General features: G+C 48.9%; 1 protein-coding gene across 8 annotated transcripts in view; it reads right to left on the reverse strand.

Moving 5' to 3' along the window:
- Pknox2 (PBX/knotted 1 homeobox 2) overlaps nucleotides 1-21,226 on the reverse strand; it is a 273,676-nt gene that overhangs the window by 4,771 nt on the left and 247,679 nt on the right. For 7 of the 8 annotated variants that reach the window (XM_052756526.1, XM_052756546.1, XM_052756494.1 and 4 more), the window contains 3 exons: nucleotides 17,065-17,194; nucleotides 16,503-16,600; nucleotides 15,615-15,734 (listed from right to left, as the gene is read on the reverse strand). The exons of the other annotated variant lie outside the window; for it this stretch is intronic. In XM_052756526.1, coding sequence (XP_052612486.1) covers nucleotides 15,615-15,734; nucleotides 16,503-16,600; nucleotides 17,065-17,194 — 348 coding nt within the window. The remainder of the gene's footprint in view (nucleotides 1-15,614; nucleotides 15,735-16,502; nucleotides 16,601-17,064; nucleotides 17,195-21,226) is intronic. 8 annotated transcript variants of the gene reach the window in all.

A 21,226-nucleotide genomic window follows, 5' to 3' on the forward strand; every position in this document is an offset into this window, starting at 1 on the left:
ATGAATCAATGCGATCTAAGTTCATTGTTATTTATATCTACTATGTGTCCAGATTTACACTAGGCATTTGGAAAGATGGGATAAATACAACGGTACACTATGGACATAAGACCTTTTTAACTCTTTGAAATGCTTCCACCCCTTTACCTTCATTTCATCAAACCAACCGTTAAGACCGTGAGGTGGGTCAGATGAAAAAGCTGCCCACTGTCACTCAGATGGCAGTACCGACTCAGCTCTTCAGACGGTGGCTCTGTATTCCCTTGTGAGGGGCTGAGGGGTACAGGTGTCTCCCGTGGGCGTGCATGCTTTGGTCCGGCCCTGATTATATGTGTGCTCTCACTCTTCAGCCACACTTCATGAAGGCGTAGTGAGCACTTAGGAGTGTGTCCCCATTACCACCGCACACAAATGACTACTGATGGAGGAAAACAAGGGCGGAGTTGGAGATGCTGTGGTTTGGGTACTGAGCGCTATGGAAGCTTAGGGGAAGGAAATAGTATCGACCAGAGCAGTGGGAAGATGGCTGAGGGGAGCGGCATTAAAAAAAGGAAAAGTCTGATTGGGTGTGGCAGCTCATGCTTGTAATCCCAGCACTTCAGAGGCAGAAAGCTGGGGGATCAGCCTGGTCTAAAGAAAACTCTTAGGGGGAAAAAATCCTAACAAGGAAACGAAAACAAAAGGAAGGGGGAGCCTAGGGAAGAGGGTCTTGAAGCCAATGGGTGTGGGGGCTGACAACACCGAGTTAATACGTTTCTGGGGCTTTTTGAGGCTTTGGCACACGTGTCTGACATCCAGTTGGCATCATGAGAGTTAAAGGGACCAAAGGTCCATCCTAAAAGCAGGGGAGACCTGGTGGTCTCGGGGGTAGAGGGCCAAGCCATCTAGCATTCTCAGACCAGGATCATGCCTTCTTGCTAGTAAAGAAGAAATGCTTGGACTTTCTCAAGTCCCAAAGATTGCGGCTCACAAGCCAGCTCTGTTGTGACTAGCTGTGAGACCTCAGGCATGGCACTTAACAAGACATTATTATGTTATGTAATGATTAAATACTTGTAAAGAGTTCGTACTGTGAGGATGGGGTGATGTGGGCAAGATGTTTAAAGCTCACTGAGGGAGGAATTGGAGTGTTGCCGCTTTGGAAGTGTGGTCATTAGCAGTGTCAAAGGAAAGCGGCCTCTTCAGATGGCCCCCATGTCTCCTGACTGAAGCAATCGGAATTGTGTGTGGCTTTAATTCACACCTCTGACCCTGACCACCACACCAGGGTGCCTGACCCTGTGATCATACACTATTAAGAGTCTAATAAGAAGGATTGCACACCAGCATTACCAGAGCCAATTTCATGCTAATTGGAAGGGAGCAGAGGGAGGCCAGAAGGGGAGATGTCAGGCCCTGGACAGACAGGGACTCTGGGACCCCAATGATGCTCCCACTCTACCTCACAAGGTTCATAGGAAGGAACCAAGCAGCCTCTCTGTCCGTGGCTGGTAGATCTGTGAACAAAACAGACTCTTCCCTTGCTATTCATAGAGGATCGGTTCCAAGACACCCCCCACCACACACACACACCAGACATCAATATCTGCGGATGACCCAATCTCATTCCATAACATGGTACAGTATTTACATACAGCCTATACATCCTACACAGAGCTGGGCACTGAGCACTCTGGAAGCTTAGAGAAAGGGAACACATGGTGGCCATATTCTCCTGGGTGCTGAATATCACCTCTGGATTACTTAAAATACCTCAGACAATCATGTAGAAATAGTCATTATTCCATACTATTTAGGGAAATAATGTTAAGAAAAAGAATCTGTGTGTGTGCTTAGTACAATTTTTTCAAATATTTTCAATCCATATTTAGTTCAGTCTGCAGTATGTAGAACCTACAGGTATGTGAGCTGACCACACAACAACAACAAAAAAGTCAATCTTTCAATCTCCATGGCCTGCATTACTGTCCTCCAACTGAGGCCTCTTCTATCATTGTCCTACTGTGGGCACTTCTGAATGTCACTGAAAATTTGTTCCAGGTCAAATCCCCAGGGAGGTCTTTTCCAGCTCCCTGAGGCCTAGGTAGTCACTGAGGCCTCTGAAAAAGTGCATTGCGCTCATCATACAGGGCCATAAGTGTCCACCAGCAAGCTATGGGCTGCTCTTGGGCAGGAACCCTGGATCATTAGATGTTATTTCCACATTGCTCCTACCAGTCATGGGAATAGTGTTCATGTTCAACGATGGTGTATGAATACACAAGTCAACGGACACAGGAAGGACTTGTGGGTAAGGTTGGTACTTGAACAAAGCTGAGTCATCAGCTTCCACAGGCTGGATGTCGGCTGCTTCCAGAGTGGTAGAAATCAGAGACACCTGAACTTAGGGGTTCACAGCTGAGGTGAAAGGTGGTGGGGTGGGGGTGGGAGTCCTCTGTTGAAGGTAGTCTGTACCAAGGTCTCTTTGGGTCATAGGAGAAGGGTGGCTTGGTTTGGTTGGGAGGCGGCCTTAGAAGGCAGGTCCTCAACTGAGCTTTGAGGAATAGCCAAGCTACTCCAGCAGACAGATAGGCCTTCCAGGCAGGAGCCTTACACCATGACTTAGCTAAGTCAGTCAGACGAGCCTCTCTTCCCCTTTCCCCTGTTAAGGCCCTAGAGAGGGAAGTCCCCAGCCCAGCATGGAAGGATGGTGCTTCCTATCTCTAAGGAAGCTCTGCTGTCTGCACTCAAGGATCGGCTACCTTACACACAGATTGACATACTTGCATCTAACAGCTCAAAGAGTGAGTGTTGCCTAATACTCACTGAGTATTCTGCTACGGTTAAGGATATTAGACCCCCTACTACCTCAACTACCAGGTCCTACCACCTCTCCTTCCCAGAGCAGCACCTCAGGAGGCACAGGGTGGAGGCTGTGGGTAAGTAGAGACACTTAGCCCAGCTTTGGGAACAGGTGTGCGGTGCCAGAACATTCCTGGCACCGCAGCCGAGTGCCAGAGGAGCAGTCCAGCTCGCACACGCCTCAGACCACATGATTCCCGAGGATAGAATCAAAATAGTCCTGGCTCCTGGTCAGACCGCGATGGAGTCAGTGCTACTTTTAGCACAACTGGAAAGGCCTGAGGCCAAGGACGAGCGAGGGAGTGAAAGGAGATCTTGAGAGGTAAGCACTGTGCCATGGAAGCTGCCCTGGGATCACCAGCTGGGGGAACTCCCCTGGGAGCAGAAAGGAAGGGCCCAAGCTGCCGTGGATGATTCTTCCTTGAAAAGGGTATAGGACTACTAGAAAATTCCAGACCCTTCTCAATATCGGCCTGAAGACTTCCACAACTGGGCAAGGCTGCTCCATGGTGAAGAGCCGTGGAGGAGAGGGTAGAGTCTTGCCCCATCATCTGGTGGCTGTTTGGCCTTGGCCGCTTGTCCTGTGTCTTTCATCCTTAGCTTTCTCTGGTTGTCGTGGAAGTAGAAAAGGCACCCATTTATTGGGCTTCAGAATGACGTAATGGGCTGACAGAACAAGGTGTTACCCTGACAGATGCATAGAGGCCTCCCAGACTTCTCCAGTTGAACACTGAAGACTAGGGACTTGAAGTATGTGCATTAAGTGGGTGGTTGGTTTTTGTTGTTGTTGTTGTTTTGTTTTGGGCTCCATTGCTATCAGGAACTCCCTCTGTCCCTCTGCAACCAAACCTAAAAACTCCGCTGCAGCTCTTCCTGACGCCTCCCTTCATACCTCCACAGCTCTTATCTCCTTGGGCTCAAAGGATGCTGAAGAAGCTTTTAGTTTGAGCTCTGGTCAGAAGAAACTATTCCAGTACCGGTGTTTGTATCTCTGGTAGCTTCTTTCATTCAAACCCACCCTGGGATGATCCTTCCACCTCCTTAGTTCATGTGGATCTCACTATGTGGTTGCCTGGGTCACAAAGGGACCCATTACAGGGGGGAACATCAGCCTGTGGGTATCAGGGGAGCCCATGCTGTCACTAGATTGGGCCTTAGACTTAGTGGAGAGCTTGGGCTCCCCTTTCCCCAGCCTCGCTCTGGGGCCTACCAAACCTTTCTCCACTCCACTTCCAATCCCCCAACCCCAACAACCATGTGGCAGGGACTTGCTCTGGGACCTTCATTCTATGGGCATGCCACTGCTCAGGAGGGCCTGTGACCCACAGGGAGGCAGCCAGTAGGACCAGAGCTTTGAAATGACCATGTGGCATCATATCTAACATGCCATGGTGACAGGTGCCCCCTGATTTCAGAGATGGCAGAGTGGACAAAGCAAGCAGACAGGCAGACAGACAGGCAGGCAGGCAGGCAGGCAGACAGGCAGGCAGACAAGCAAGCAGGCAGACAGGCAGGCAGACAAGCAGGCAGGCAGACAAGCAAGCAGGCAGACAGGCAGGCAGGCAGACAGGCAGGCAGACAAGCAAGCAGGCAGACAGGCAGGCAGACAAGCAAGCAGGCAGACAGGCAGGCAGACAAGCAGGCAGGCAGACAAGCAAGCAGGCAGACAGGCAGGCAGGCAGACAGGCAGGCAGGCAGACAAGCAAGCAGGCAGGCAGGCAGGCAGACAGGCAGGCAGGCAGATAGGCAGACAGACAGGCAGGCAGGCAGGCAGACAAGCAAGCAGGCAGGCAGGCAGGCCTAGAACGACTTAGGCAGCACAGTTAGTGATGGACTTCCTCCTGCCACACTTGCCCCTGTTTAGAATGCCCGTTCTTGTTTTTACTCCTACCCCCTTAAAAACACAAAGAGAGGCACAACTAAGCAGCATACTATCACCTACTGCCACACAGCAAATGCTCACATACTCATCCACCTTCAGGTCAGAAGATGGGAGTCTGCTCCTACCCTGGTAGCTCCCTCTGCTCCCTTCCAACCACCCTCCGAAAGAGAATTTTTTTTAAAGATTTTATTTATTTATTTATTTATTTATTTTTATTTTTTTTTTTTTTTTGGTTTTTTCGAGACAGGGTTTCTCTGAGTAGCTTTGTGCCTTTCCTGGAACTCACTTGGTAGCCCAGGCTGGCCTCGAACTCACAGAGATCCGCCTGCCTCTGCCTCCCGAGTGCTGGGATTAAAGGCGTGCGCCACCACCGCCCGGCTATTTATTTATTATGCATACAGTGTTGTGCCTGCATACCAGAAGAGGGCGCCAGATCTTATTACAGAGGGTTGTGAGCCACCATGTGGTTGCTGGGAATTGAACTCAGGGCCTCTGGAAAGAGAACAAACAGCCAGTGCTCTTAACCGCTGAGCTATCTCTCCAGCCTGATAAAATTTTTATAACAATCACTTCCTTACTTTTCTTTTGATCATTCTGTATGTGTTCTATCCTGCAACATGATGGCTCAGTTTTGCCTGTTTTTTTGTTTGTTTGTTTGTTTGTTTTTTGGTTCTTTTTTTTTTAGCTCAGGCTGGTCTCAAACTCATAACCAAGGATGACCTTGAACTTCTGATCCACCTGCTTCCATCTCCTGAGTGTTGGGATTATAGCCATGTGCAACATTCTGCCCAGGGTTCGAACATTGTATTAATGAAATCATTTGTTCATCCGCACTTTTGAGTAACTGTAGTTATTTGGGTTTTGTTGCTGTATAGCTTCCCACTGTGAAGATGTACTACCCCCGGTTCTGACTCTCCAAGCTATTCTTTCTCCCTGGGTCTCTGTTTCAGCCTGTTCATCACACTGTAATAAGACTGGTTCTTTGTAGTTGCTTCCATCCCTGCTCCTGCCATCTCAGACCCACCTAGTCTCCTTCTCCCAGCTTCAAATGCTTCCCTAGAATCCCTCCCATCACAGGGGTGACTTGTTATCTGCCACCTCAAAGAGACCGGTTGTCAGTTTTTGGAGAAAAGGCACCATGTTTCTCTTTCTCTCCTTCTCCATCTGTACAGAGACTGACTGGCCCACTGTATGTTCGGTGCATACTTGTTGAATGAATTCATGTGGAGGTTTGGGGTATGTGTGTCTGCAGATATGAAGGAGGATGGATGGTGACTCGCTGATTCCGGCCTCCAGGAGTTAGGTGACCCCCAAGTCACCCTACTTCTGTTCCTTGGTTGACTGTAGAATATTTGTGAGGTAGTCAGGAGGGGATACCTAAGAGTCTATCAAGATACCCCACATCTGCTGGGCGGCGGTGGCGCACACCTTTAATCCCAGCACTCAAAAGACAGAGGCAGGTGGATCTCTGTGAATTTGATGCTAACCTGGTCTACAGAGTTCTAGTTCATCTGGGGCTATAATCCTGACTTGAAAAACTGAAAAAAAAGATACCCCACCTCGCTAGAGGGGTCACAGAGGTGGCCCTATGAATGTGGGTGAGAACATAGTTTCTACATGGTTTGGATCCTGGACCTGCCTCTCAGTAGCTCCAGACCTTGGCCACTTTTCCTCCTCTGCAAAGTTAGGAAATCATTCTACCAGGCTCAAGGTGGTTACAGGGATGACATGAGTTCACAGAACTGGCAAGGTACTTAGAACAGTGCCTGTCACACTCTGTGTGTCTGTTAAAAGGAGATTAGAGAGGGAGAGAGAAACCTTTGACTCGGCACATACGCTCTAACTCTGAAAAAGCCGCAGGTTGTCTGTTGGCAGCCAGCTGGAGCCCCACGCTATTTGTGCAGGTGGGACCATGCTCCTTTTTTCCTGAAGGGTTTCCTTTCCTGCATCCCCAAGGACTGTTAAGTCCTGTGCACATGTGTGTTTTCTCCTAACCTGCTCAGGTCTCCTAGGGATGCTGTGAGATTGTATATCTCTCATGACATTTTTGGAGGGCATCTTTGAAAGCCACAAGTCTCCTGGGGAGTGCCCTGGACCTCTCATGCTCCGACACTCTGTCATCCTCCCTAGGGTGTTAGAAGACAGCTCTCTTTCTGCACAAATGAATAGTGGGTGGGAGAAAATAGTCTCATGCCAGAGCAGAAATTTGAGGCCTAAGTCTTCTTGGCATCAAGAGACGGGTGTAGCCAAGAACACAGCCAGGTCGCTTTCTGCTTCCCATTCTGACCATGCCAGGGTGCCATGTGGATCATCACACTCCAAGGTAAGAACAGGGATGAAGAAAACTTCATGATGAGAGCATTTTGGAGGGAGGTTTCAGTCCCTTCTGTCAGCAACAGTTAGAGTGTTAAAGTAGCAGCTAAAGATGGTCACTTGAGAGACAACCGTCATCCAAAACGACCACCCACATCCCACCCAGTCCTAAACCCAAACACCCTTAAAGTCCCAGCCTAAATGCCAACTCCTTTCTTCAAGCCCTGTAAATAAACATCTCAAAACTGCTCAGCCCATCCTCTCCCCCTGGAGCCCGTGAAGAGGCTGCGAAGAGACAGGGATACCTTACCCCAGCTATGACTTGGGGGTCTGGATTGGCCAGAGGCCCCTGACCGGTCTCCACCGCAGGCAGACCAATGACTTTACTGTTCTGAGAAGAGTGGGGCACTGGGCTCTGCAGTGCCACCATCACACGTCACTCAGGGTGCAGGGCACTCTAAGATGACTCATACAGTCTTGTTGTTGAACTCCATCTGCCTTTCTGTGCTTTCAACCAGACTCCTGTGAAGTCATACAGAAGTCTGTGGGAACACTTCCCACCTGCTGATGGTAGTTATTACCCCTGTGGGATGTCCATAGCAGCTGGCTAACTTAACACTTACAGTGTGGAGAATACCCTTCAAGAGTCCTCACAGTGTGCTATCAAGGCACCTACCAGTTAGGCTTTGTTCTCATTTCCCATTCGAGAAAAAAAAAATCTCAGGGGACCATACAATTAGCTCTAGCTATGCAAGTAGTAAGGGGCAAGTCAGTGGCAGGGTTTGTGTCCCCTGTACCCTAAACCAGGCTGTTCTGTCTCTGCTGCTGGCCACTTGCCAAGTACCATGCTTTAGAACACATTAGCAATTGTCTTCAACACTGTAGGTGTGATGGTTAGCTTTGGCAACTTTATACAATCCAGAATCACCTGGGAAGAGGGTCTCAATTGAGGAATTGTTTAGATTAGGTTGGCCTATGGCATCCCCTGGGCTTGGGGGCCCAGTCTGCATAAGAAAGGAAAGCTAACAAGCAAGCAAGCTACCTCCTCCATTTCTCTCTGCTTTTGACTGTGGATGTGACATGACCAGCTGTTTGAAGTTCTTGCCTTGACTTCTCCACAATGATGAACTATAACCTGAAATCACAATGATGAACTATAACCTGAAATCAGAAGCTGCAAAAAGCCTCTTTCTCCCCTAATATTGCCTTTTCCCAGGATATTGAACCACAGCAGCAGACACAAAGTTAGAAGAGCAGGTACTGCTCTACCTGCTTTAGAAAGAGGAACTCAGAGCTAGGGGAGCTGACTGACCTGTTGAAAGCCACAGAGCAAGTGAGCATGGAGCCAAAAAGGACCTCTTCAGATCTATGTGCCTCCCAAGCTCAGTTCCTGATGCTCTGCCATCTGCCTTATTTGAAAGTGCTGCTCCTACATTTGAGTGGGTGGGTCAGATATCCGTAGCCCTTCTCATTCATTCCCCGAAGGACATGCCTCCTGCTGTCACTTTAACAGACAGCCCCCCTACCTCTTTGGCTGGGCACATCTCTGAATATGATGTCAAAGGACTTTGTGTAACCTGATACATGGTTCTGGACATGCTATTCTGTGTCTGACCAGCACAGGCAGACAGTGTCTCTCACCTTTACTGACTCCATATTCTTGACTCTTTGGACTGTGGTGATATATTGTGCACTCTAATAAAATTTGCCTGAAGATCAGAGAACAGAACAAGCCACTAGATTAAACATAGATGCCAGGCAGTAGTGGCACACATCTTTAATCCTAGCACTCGGGAGGCAGAGATCTGTGCGGATCTCTGTGAGTTCAAAGCCGCCGTGGACTATTTGAGATTGACCCAGTCTAGGAGAGAAACAGCCAGGCAGTGGTGGCACACACCTTTAATCCCAGTACTTGGGAATCACATGCTTTTAATCCCAGCACTTGAGATTTCATGCCTTTGCTTGGCACACACACCTTTAATCCCAGGAAGTGATGGCTGGGCAGAGAAAGGTATATGAGGCATGAGGAGACAGGAACTAGAGGCTTTTCAGGCTGAGGAGTCCTAGAGGTAAGAGGTGGCTTGTTCCTTTGTCTCTCAGATATTCAGTCAAATTTTATTAGGGTATACAATATATCACCTCATTGGAGTGTTTGCTTTGTGTACCTAAGTGTTTTGTTTGTTTTTCAGACAGGGTCTCACATAGCCCGGGATGGCTTTGAACTCACTAATTGGTTGAGGGTGGCCTTGAATTCCTGTTTCTCCTGCCTCTACCTTCCAGGTGTAGAGGCATGGATTGTCACATTTTCATTAAAGCTCTTGGCTTTAATAAAAAGTTTATTATTTTATTATTATTATTAATATTAATATTATTATTATTATTGTGTGTGCACATGTGTATCTCTCTCTCTGTGTGTGCACATGTGTATTTCTGTGTGTGTGTGTGTGTGTGTGTGTGTGTGTGTGTGTGTGTGTGTGTGTGAATGTGTGTGTGGATATGTGTGGATGTGTGGAGGTCAGAGGACAACCTGAGGGGATTGGTTCTCTCACTCCTCCACCCTGTGGGTTCTGGGATTGCCCAGCTTGGGTTGTCAAGCTTGGTGGCAGGCACCTTCCACACTAAGCCATCTTGCTGGCCCCGGGTGTCTCCCTTCTGAAGCCTCTCCCTCACGAAGCAGCATTTCTCATGCATCCTGGTTTCTTGTGTCATCCCACAGTCAGGATTCTGCACCTAGACTTCTTCCAGGTCAAATTCCCTGAACACGCCTTTGATGATGTAAGTGGTGTTCCCCGGAGTATTAAAGAGACAGGACCTAGGAGATTTATAACAACTTCTAGCTCCCCCTCTGGCACCCCATTCTGGCTTGACTTCCCAAGACACTGTGTTAAAGTGTTCTCCGACAAGGTGGGCATTCTTTACCAAAGCCAACTTTGAACTAATTCCTGCTGAACTGTGAATGGCTGATGGCCTCACGGCCTTTCCACGGGCACTCGCTTCTCATAGTGTCATTTAAAATGAGCATGTGACCAGTGGAACCCCAGACGAGAAGAGCAAGAAGAGAAGGTAGCAGAGAACAAGATGAATCAGGATCCTCATGTCACGTCCTGGATTTTTCAGAGGTCGGTAATTCCCTCCACAAATTCTCTTAAATTTCTGTCAACATTTCCTAAGACAAGCCGTAGTATAAGGACTTCCAGGTTGACACTGGAAGCATTTGTACAGTACCTGTGCCTGTGTCAACCCAAGTATTTCACACTTGTCATGCTCTGCCCTCACCACAAGCCGCTCAAGTCGGATGTTGTATCCCATTTGTCCTCGGAGGAAACAGGCTTAGTGAAGGAACTCCCTCCAGGTCCTCTCGTGTCCTACTCAAGAGACTGCAGTCTCTCTGTAGAACATATTGACGTGTCTAGATCTGGGGGGCGAGGGGGTCCTGCCAGTGAGCTGGTGACAAGACCCCATCTACATAATTCCTTCAAGGCTTAGCGCAGTGTTCTGCACAGGGAGGTGGCAGGGAATGCGAAGAACGTCTGTGGGGTGGTTGTCAGAACCACCGAGACGCATAGGCAGCTGGATGACTTTCCCTTTCACTGCCCGCCTTGGCCAGGAGCCCTGTACAGGGCCAGAGCTGCACCTGGAGGTGTAGCCCATTTTCCCCAGCCCCCGAGCCTAGCAGGCAAGGCACTACGGATGCTGGTAAGAAAGCCGGGAAACGGGCTGTCAGAAATCCTCCATATCCACAAACATTCAGAGCAGTTTCCCTCAGAGTCTGACATGGAAACAGCCCAAGTGTCCCTCACCAGATGAAGGAATCTAAACACAGTGTGATCCAGACACACGGTGGTGGAGTGTTACCAGCCCAACACAGAATGCCAGTGCTTACCACAAGGGTGGACCTTGACAACAGGGTACTAATTAGGCAAGTGCTCCGCCACTGAGCTCTGCCTCCAGCCTCATGATACTAATTAAAAGAACTCTGTCACAAAGACCATCTTAGGATTTACTTGAGTGAGACTTCTGCAAGAGCTGATCCATAGAGAGATGCAGTAGAGTCCAGGTTGTGAGAGGCTGGGGGTGTTGGCTAATGGCTACGGGATTTCCTCTGGAGTAAGAAAAATACCTGGCATTAGGTAGGTATGATGATGGTGCGAGAGTGTAAATATACTAAAACCTATGTTATCGTTTTTTATTTTGGAGACAGACTATCTGTAGCCAGGCTGCTTTATTTATTTTGTTTGTTTTTTAGACAGGGTTTCTCTGTGTAGTTCTGGTGCCTGTCCTGGATCTTGCTTTGTAGACCAGGCTGGCCTCGAACTCACAGAGATCCACTTGGCTCTGCCTCCCGAGTGCTGGGATTAAAGGCATGTGCCACCGCTGCACTAACCCAGGCTGCTTTTGAACTTGTTCTGTAACTTAAACTTGCTTTGACCTAAAACTTGATCTTCCTGCCTGTACTTTCCAGGTGTTGGGATTACATGTGTGTGCCACGACTCCTGGTACATTCCTATATTCCATGCTGGGGAGCTGTCTTGTTAGGCAAGCACTCTACCAAATGAGCCACACACCCTTACTCTGGAATTATATATTTTGAATGGTAAATTTTATGGTACGTGATGGTAATATTCAAAAAGTTATACAGCAGAAGCCCCTGGTGCCTCTTTTGTCCTCTGATTTATTTATTTGTTTGTTTGTTTATTTAATTTTTAAAAATATACACCACAGCAGGGTTCATAAGAGGACCTGGAGCAAGGCCCTGAGCTCTGTGTGGCTGGGGTGGAGGTGGGAGTGGAATACGGCTGGGTTCTGGCTGCAAGCCACACCGCCCTGATGAAACGGATGGTCGGGGAAGGGCATGTGTGAGGCAGCTTCCCTGTGAGGTCTAAAACCTGAGCCTGGGTGCACAAACATCTCACAACTCTCCCACGACAGGTCTCTGGCTGAGAGGTTAGGGGCTCAGTTTTGCTTTGCCTAGACTTTGGTGTGAGCATCGCTATCTGCTTCCGGAGGTCAGTGTGAAGGCAGCAGAACTGAATGAGACCTTGGGTCACACTGTGGTGGGTTCGATTCCTGCTTGGCTTTATTACCTGTGTGATCTTACAGAACCCGAGCCTTCTCTGAGTCTCAGTTTTGTTACTGGTAACACAGGACAGTGCTTGTGTGGATAAATGAAACTGTATATATATATACTGTTTATATATATATAAAGACTGTTTTATATATATATAAAAGCGCCATGCATAGGCTGGCTGCTGTGGGGGGAATAGTGGGGTCCTGCTGGGGCTTGGGCTCTTCTCCAAGACCTCCTGGCACACAGCATCATCCAGTTTAGGGATGGAAATTGCTGACAGGTCAGGGTGACAGATATTGGGAGTAGCAGGGGTGGCGTTACATCTGAGGTGGAGGAAGGACCCTCTTCCGGGCTTCCTGCATGACCTGTATGGCTGTGGACCTATTGCTTCTGGCTGGAGTTTAGCCTCTTTGGGCCAAAACAAAATAGCAAGAAAATGTCACCGCATTCTTCAGGGACTGAAAGCCAGCAGCTAAGGATGACAGGGTCCCCATCTCATTCCAGCCTGGTGGCTTAGGTGGCTCTGGGAGTTAAGCTCCCAGCCCAGGTGCTTTCCAGCATCTCGGTGCATCTCTGTAACTGCTCATGGCCCAGAACAGCGCCAACCAGAGGCCTGGGACACAGGACAACAGCCAGAGGGAATACAGCTTCTGCCTGCTGGAATGGCATCAGGTCAAGCCAGCGTTTAGAGACCCACTATGCAGCCAAGGTGGCAGCTATGGAATGCTCTGCACATCTCCTGCAAACCGTCCACTGGCTTCAGACCCAGGCTGGAGATGAATAGAGCACTTTGTGGCAGCTTCACCAGCCAAATATACTGCTTATCAGAAAGTCAGCCACACTTGTATCGAGACTGGTGCGTGCTAGTTACGCATGTACTATGGTTCTGTGACTTAATAAGTGAAATATGGTGCAAGAAGAAAGAGTTATTGTTGCTAAAAAGACTAGGTAGAAAGCTTTGGACAATCTGAGTCTCAAATTTGTTTTAAAATGCTGACTACCTCAGATTGGGTGTCCCACACATGAGAGACTGGAATAAAGATCTAGAAAGATGCTGTAACCAGGTTAGATTCCCAAAGTCAGTGTTCTTACTCCACTTGATGTGAAGTCGGGATTTGAAGATGTTTTATTATAAGAAAGGTTTATGCAAGTAAAATGATAAAGTTTAGTCAGAAAAAGATGTTGGCTCTCTACCAAAAGATTAGCATGTATATCTTTTAAATTAACGCGAAGCATGTCTTTTGGGCGGCTGTTCCTTTTTTAGCTAGCCTTTCAAATTAACCAACCCATAAACCAGTTGTGCTCACAGGGCTGGAGACAGAACACTTACAGTACCCGGATGTCTGTCTGTCCTTCACACCTTCTCCTCTCACCTAACGCGGGACAGCCAGCATCTGCCCAGTGTGTGGAACCACAAGGGGCATTGCCCAAGAACTGGGGTCCCAGGCTTTTTCCTCAGAGCAACAATGACATCACATTTGATTGAGCCCAGCTGTTTGGAAGAAATCTTGAACCTTGTCCTTCTTGCCATCCACCATGTGACTTGGTACGCTAAGAATAAAGAAGTGGAGCTGGGGAGATGGATCCGTAGGTAAAGTGGGTGAGGACCCGAATCTGGATCCCTGCACCCACGGAAAAGCCGGGTGTAGTGGCATGTCTGTAACTCCAGCACTGAGTGTTTGTTTTCAGACAAGATCTCACTGTGCAGCCCTGGCCGGCCTGGGACTTGCTACAGAGACCAGGCTGACTTTGAATTCACGAATTCTGCCGGCCTCTGCCCCCTGAGCGCTGAGATTAAAGGTGCGTACCATTATGCCTAGCTTATAACCCCAACACAGGGGGATTCTGGGGATTTCTCCAGCCAGCAGTCCAGAGGAAACGGTGAGCTGCAGTTCTGTGAGAGACTGTGTCTCAGAAACTAAGGACAGCAATAGGAAGTACACTCACCCCCATGCAACCAATATGCATTCTCTCTCTCTCTCTCTCTCTCTCTCTCTCTCTCTCACACACACACACACACACACACACACACACACACACACACACACACACACACACTTTTTTTTTTTTCCGAGACAGGGTTTCTCTGTGTAGCTTTGTGCCTTTCCTGGAACTCGTTTTGGAGACCAGGCTGGCCTCGAACTCACAGAGATCTGCCTGCCTCTGCCTCCCACCACCGCCCGGCGATACACACACTTAAAAAAAGGAGACAAAACTTTGTAGAACAAACAAACAGTTCATCACAGAATAATTTCTAAAGGCCCAGTAAGTCCCAACAAGGTCCATACACTGTGAATCTAGGATTTAAGGTTCACGGGATGATCCATAGTCCCTCTTGTTGGGAGATTTGCCACAGCTGGAGAGACAGACAGAAGAATACAGACAGATACACCCATACCTCCAGCAAATGCTATAGGAAGCTGTCTCTCGGTGTCGGAGGATGGCAAACACCAGCAGGTACTTTAAATCAAAACGACACTTCAGCTACTCACCCCTAGATGTCACAAATACTGGGACTCAGCCTTAAAAAAAAAACCGTGTTCCAAGCTCAGTGTAGTGGCACACAGCTATAATCCTAGCATTTGGGAGACTGTAGCAGGAGGATCATGAGTTTGAGGCCAGTCTGGGCCTCATAGTAAGGCCTGTCTCAAAAATGAAACCAACAAAACCAAACCATATACAACTCTGCTCTTTGTTCATTGTAGTAGAAGGCTCAAAAGAGAAAAATTCCCTTTTTGTTGTTTTTAGGCAGGGTTTTGCTAGAAAGCCCCGGTCAGTCTTGAACTCACGTTCTTTCTGCCTCAACCTACCAAGTACCAGCATGGGTACCACCACCATGCCCAGTGAAGAGTTTGGTAAGGGCTGACCTTATAGCTCTATGTTTGTCCCCTCTTTCAACTTTGACCACCCGGAGGAGTAAATGCCCCTGGAATTATCACCCAGCTAGTGGGAGAAACCGTGAACACAGTGAACCTGTATTCTTCTTTCTATTGTGTCTGGTCACCAGGAGCTTTTTAGTGTCTCTGCTGGAGCCGGGGAGTGAGAAAGTTGTCTCTGTGTGCACAGCTGACCGTGCTGTTCTTGATGATTCTGCCTGTGTGGCTCAGCCATGGTCTTCAGAGGATGGCTACTGAGTGCTCCTTTTGATGGAGTTACCTGGCCTTCTTCCATTTAGCCCTGAAGTTCTGAATTCTGATTTTGGAAGCCCAGTGGCCACTCCCGTCTCATCTTTCACACTCCCCCTCCCCCTTTCTGAGCCCATAGCAGCAGCAAGTACTCAGAAGCCCCAGGCTCTAGGTCCCACTTAAACCTCCTCCGACCTTCCCTGATAATCTAGCAAAGCCTTTTTCTGAGACCATAGTCTCTACATGCAGTGTGGTACCCGTGCAGTGGGCTATTAATCACTCCCTGCTGTGATTCCACGCCCCCAGCATGCACACACACAGATGCATGCACACACACACACACACATACACACACACACACACACACACACACACACACACTCACCATGAGATGCTGGAAGAGCCAAGAACGCATTATATTGGTGGCATGCTTGGGCAAGACTCCTCGTTTGTTCTTGGACTTCTTATCCTCATTGTCCAGGAGGGAGGTGAGGTCAAGGTTAACCTTCAGGGCACGTGAAGAAAAAATCAGCATCAGCAGCCTGTGAGGCCAGTGGCTAGGGACCTGTTGCCATAGTAATGGCACATTCTCACTGCCAACCCCCTTTTCCCAAGTTATTCTTGGGGCCCTGGGGAGGTCACCTTTTCCTCTCACCCCATACCACCCCCTCAGAGAATGGAGATGAGGCTTGGGATGAGGGGAGCAGAGGTGTAGGATGAGGGGAAAGAGGGGATGAGAGAGGAAACGGCAGAGAAGGGTCATGCAGAGTACTGAGATGAGAATTTGCCATAAACCATCCAATAGTGATTAGCATTTCTGTGATACTTTACAGTTTGCAAAGCACTTTCCTGTCCCTCACCACAGTTAATCCTCATGATAATCAAGCAGGTTGGCTGGGCTGCCTGCAGTTGGTATTAATCCTTCTTTATTGATAAGAACTGAGGCCCAGAGAGGTCAGAAGACTTACGCAAGGTCACAGAGCTAATGTCAGATCGCAGGCATCTGACTTGACAACTTTCTACGGATCTGAACTCTGTGTCACTGAGGTGCAGAGCAGTTGGAGCTGCAGGTCAAGCACAGGAAATACAGAGTCTTTTGATAAAAACTCCGGAGCTGGTAAGACCTTGCCTAGACCCAGCTTCCTATCCAGAAAGCAGCCTCTGAGAGGTGAGGACAAAGTGAGTCGCTTGCCCCAGTGCCCAGCAGACAGTAAACAATCACAGGCAGCCTCCCACTGCTCATGCACAAGTATACAGACCTACGCACACTCACCTGTGTATTCTGGATCTGGATGGCTCCCTGGGGGATTGCTTGGGTGACCACCTGACCCTGGGAGGTTACCATGGTAACCGGTTGATATAAGGCTCCACCTGAGGAGACAACCAGTTTTGGGGTCCCCTGCCATGGAGGTGGAAAGAGAAGGCAAGCAGGGTCCCCAGTTGCTTGGCACTCACATGGGAAGACTCTTGGGGGCAGTGGCGGGGTGTAGGTTTGTTCCCTTTGTAGGAGAGGAGTGGGTGAGGTGAGAGATGGTATCCAGAGGAGAAGCAGAGCCTTTAGTGGGAAGTATTTAGGGGAAGTGACAGGGCCTTACTCAGTCTCGAGTGTGTGTGTGTGTGTGTGGGGGGGGGGTCAATCATGAGATTTTTGACTTAAATTTGTTCCAACCCATCATAATCAGGTCTTGGTGCTCACCATGTGCAGAACATTTGAGTCAAGAAACGAAATGCAAGTCCCTCCCTTAGCAGAGGACACTCCCTACTCCCGGAATTCCCCAGGGGCACCCTTTCTTCTCCCAAGATGCTTCCCACAATCCCCAGGACCCTGCACCAACCTGACACGACTTGTGAGTTGACAGTTGTCATGGCGATGTTGCCCTGCTGGAGTGCTGAGGCTGGGACCACAATCCCCTGGGGGTTATTGGAGACTCCAGACATGGAATTGGGGGAATTCTGCAGGAGGTCCTGGCAGTAAGGGAGGGCTGGTTTGTGACAACATACCTAAGAGCTTAGAGGCTACAGCCGCCCCCTCCCCGAAACACATACAACTCCTGTTCCTATCAGACAAACCAGAAGGCAGTTCTCAGGACTTCTAAAAGGAGTGAATAAAAAGTCCCAATCCTAAAATAAATAAACCAAAGGCCGATAATAGCCCCACATTTACATTTTATTCCAGTGGCAACCTGAGAGGCACAAATGATCCCCTAAACCTGTGGGCCTCACTGCAGCTACATTTTGGAATCTGCAGTTATGAGGTCTGAGTTCCAAGCTCAGAGACCCTTCTTTAATAGATCAGGTTGTGTTCCAGGCTTTGGAGTCTTTTTTTTCTTTTGGTTTTTCGAGACAGGGTTTCTCTGTGTAGCTTTGGCGCCTTTCCTGGAACTCACTCTGTAGCCCAGGCTGGCCTCGAACTCACAGAGATCTGCCTGCCTCTGCCTCCCGAGTGCTGGGATTAAAGGCGTGCGCCATCACCACTTTGGAGTCTTAAAAGCTCCTCAGGTGACTCTGACTTGGAGAAACCCTTCATTCACCCGCTCAGCACTTACTCAGCTGCAGGCTAACTGCCCAGATGTTCACCCTGGCCCCTCCCTTCTTCCAGCACCTCTGTTCTTCACCTACCTCCAACACAAAACAGCCTCCAGTGCTGTGTTTGTTTATCCATTCTCTGCAGTGTTGGCTTTTGTGCCCATGCTGGACAAGTGCTCTGCCACCTAAGTGACACCCCATCCCTCCAGTGATGTGCCTTTGTACATCCTTAGCACCTATATATCAGGATACTAAAATGTTCGTTGAAAAATAGCAAAGGCACCTGTATAACCCATCTTCTAATGGCATCACATATAAACCTCAACTTCAGCACATGTTATCGAGTCTTCTGTCTCCCCTGAATTCTCCACACAGAATTACAGTGGGAACAGAATCCCCTTTGCCCAGATTGCTCTTGCAGCAGTCAAGGCAGCTAAGAAGGTAAGTTTGTCTTGATGTCTTCTTCCCCTCATTTTCCCCTTCTAGCAGTCAGTGAGGAAGTCCTTGGATTTGATGTTGAAGGTCTCCTGACAGCAGAGGAAGAAAGCTTCCCTGCAGGTCTCCAGGATGGAGCAATGGCCCTCCCTGCTTTCCGGGCACCTGAGCACGGTGGCTGGGTGCTTGAAAGAGTTGTGAAAGAGGAACTGAATGTGTGAGCGGTGGGTGTGTTGAGGTTTGGAGAGAGAAGGGCAGGCAGCAAGGTACGGAGGAAGGAAGCCTGGAAACTGAGCCTGGCTCTCTCGGCTCGTCCCAGCCTCAGGTCCTCGTCAGAGTTCAGGGCTTGGACTAGTTAATGAACCCGATGGCCGTTAAGGCCCAAAGCTGGGATCAGAAGGCACGATTCATAAAGAATTGGAGACAGGTGCGTAGCCAAGACAATGGAGTAAACATGGGGTGGGGTGGCTCGAGCTTCTTAACTTTTATTTTAGAACTTTAAGAAGTTTGGGTCTTTGGCCTTCAGGGGAAGCTTGGAATCTGGGCTGAGGAGGTACCCAGGATGAGAAGAAAGCTTTAGCCAACGACTGCCTACTCTAGCTACAAACAAAGAAGTGTCACAGGCACAGAGCACAGTCACACTGTCCCTTCCACCGTGGCATCATGTAAGTCCGCAGAGTCTCACGGGAAATAGGAGCCGGCGATGATGTGAGTTTGGCTTGATTCTGCCTGATGAATCGCCCTCTGTGTCTCCTCCCAAGTTACCATTTCACCCTCCAGGACCATCCCTTTTCCAGAGCTGGAGAAGTAGCACTTACAGATAAGCAGGACCAGGACCTGGGACCCAGTCCTCCATCCCACCCACTGCCACGTGGGGCCTCTGGGTCAGCTTCTCTAGGAGGATGAGGAAAGAGGATTCAATTCTATTCTTAGTTCTTGGCTTTGGTGACCTTGGGGAAGGCAGAGGGCAGTTCTTGCCTTAGCTTCCCCTCTGGAGAGCTTGGTGAGAGCTTCCCACCAGTGAGAGTCATCTCTTGATCCGTTCAGTCACACAGTTGGAGTTTAAAACCAGGCTTAGCACACAGAAGCCTGGAGGCTGTAAAAACCCATTGCATATACCAACCTCCTGAGTGGTACAGAAAAGAAAATAAAGTTCTTCAGAGGTCCTGGTGGCTTACCAAGCTCACACAACTGACTGCCTACCACACGACTAGAACTCAGCCCTCCCACCCCACCCAACCCTCAGCCACAAATACTGAATAAGTACTTTGGGCTTCAAGGGACTTCTTGAATCCTACCCATGGAAGATAAAAAAACAACTCCAAGTCCACAAGCAGCATAGAGAAGATGGTCATCTTGGGAATCACATCACACCCCTCTTGGAATGCCCCTTACTTCCTTTATAGAGTTGGTTCGAGCTAGCATCCAGGAGTTCTCAAAGCCTGAGTTTGCAGTCTTGAGACCTCCTGACACCAGTTCCCCATACAACCCTTCCCACTGAGTGGAACCAAAGATGGTTAAGCAGGACAGAACTTAAAAGACAGGTTTCCCAGAACCAGGGATTCCCAATGCCATTAGGCCTAAAGTCACGGGAAGTGACTCCTCAACAATCTCTCATTTGGAATCAGCCATGCCATGGCACTTGTCTTCGGGTAGAGACACATGAGGATTTTAAATATGAAGACTTGTCTTAGACTCTCTTCACCACCCCCAAAGTATCCAGCAAGTTTAGGAAAGCATAAAGAAAAGCAGCACAAATATAAGATGTACCTTCTGGGATTCAACTAACATACACTGTTTTCTAGCCAAAGACAGAGGGGTGAGTCCTACCTGGACACCTCACTTGCTTACTCAAACTCTGGCTGGTTCTCTTCCTGTGGCTTGGAGAGCCTCCATGCACACTTACTTGGTTTGGGGAACTAAAGGCAGTTTTTGTTCTGGCTGGGATCATTTTCTTCCTTACTCTTCTCCACCCTTCTCTTCTTATTTGGCTGTGAGGTGGTAAGAGGGAGCCAAAGCATACCAGCAAAGGGGTGGAATGGAAAACTTTCGGGGTAGAGAATGCAGGCAGGGCCGGGGGTGGCCACATCTCAGCTGGGGCAAAAAAGAGAAAGTGAGAAGTCCTGGCTTCCCTGCACTTGGTGTTCATCCCCCACATCTGCAAACAGGGGCTACTTTACAAACCTCCTGAGGCCTGGGATTTAAAAACAAACAGTTTATTTTGAACTATGTGTGGACGTGCCAGTCTATGTGCAGGTATGTGCACATGAGAACACAGGTACCCTGGGAATCCAGCAGAGGCCGCTGGCTCCCCTGGAGCTGGAGTTATGGGTGGTTGTGAGTCACCTGATGTGGGGGCCTAAGAACTGAACTTAGGTCCTCTGCAAGAGCAGTGCATACTCTGAACTCCTCAACCATCTCTGCAGCCCACACTGGGATGTTTTTAAAGACATGGATTCTCAGGGCCACTGAATCAGACCCTCAGCAATCTGTGTACTCCAGCCTCCAGCATCAGTCTGAAGATTACCAATTTACCACACCCATGAAAGCCAAAGGGTGTCCATTACCCCTTGATTTCATGTTAATCTCACTATCACCTTACAGGGCCAACAGGAGAGAGACTGCCCCATTTTCTTTGAAAGGACCGAGGTCCAGAGAATGGAAGGGACTTCCCTGACTCAAAAGGCAGTCAGTCTCCTAGCCTTGAGTGTAGGATGGAGGCTCACAGAGAAAGGAAATGGACTTTGGAGTTAGAGCCACAAGCTCTACTACAAATATTCTGCCTGGCACTTTTAGGCATCTAATGATTTATTTCCCACTTCCTATGGCTGAGGTCACTTGAGTGGCAGAGCAGGGGTTAAATCCTGCCCTCCAAGTCCTCCAGCCTTGGGTTCTTTACTTAGCAGCAGCAGGGGTTCAGCTGAGGTTTCACAGGCAGACAGGACAGCACGAACCTGGCCATATACCTCAACTGGTCTCCTCCAATGCACCCCTGGATCTTGGTGCTAAACCTCAGACACCTAAGCAAAGACTCCA

The sequence above is a fragment of the Peromyscus californicus genome, unplaced genomic scaffold (assembly GCF_007827085.1).
Source record: "Peromyscus californicus insignis strain IS unplaced genomic scaffold, ASM782708v3 Scaffold_11__1_contigs__length_118956290, whole genome shotgun sequence".
Lineage (NCBI taxonomy): Eukaryota > Metazoa > Chordata > Mammalia > Rodentia > Cricetidae > Peromyscus > Peromyscus californicus.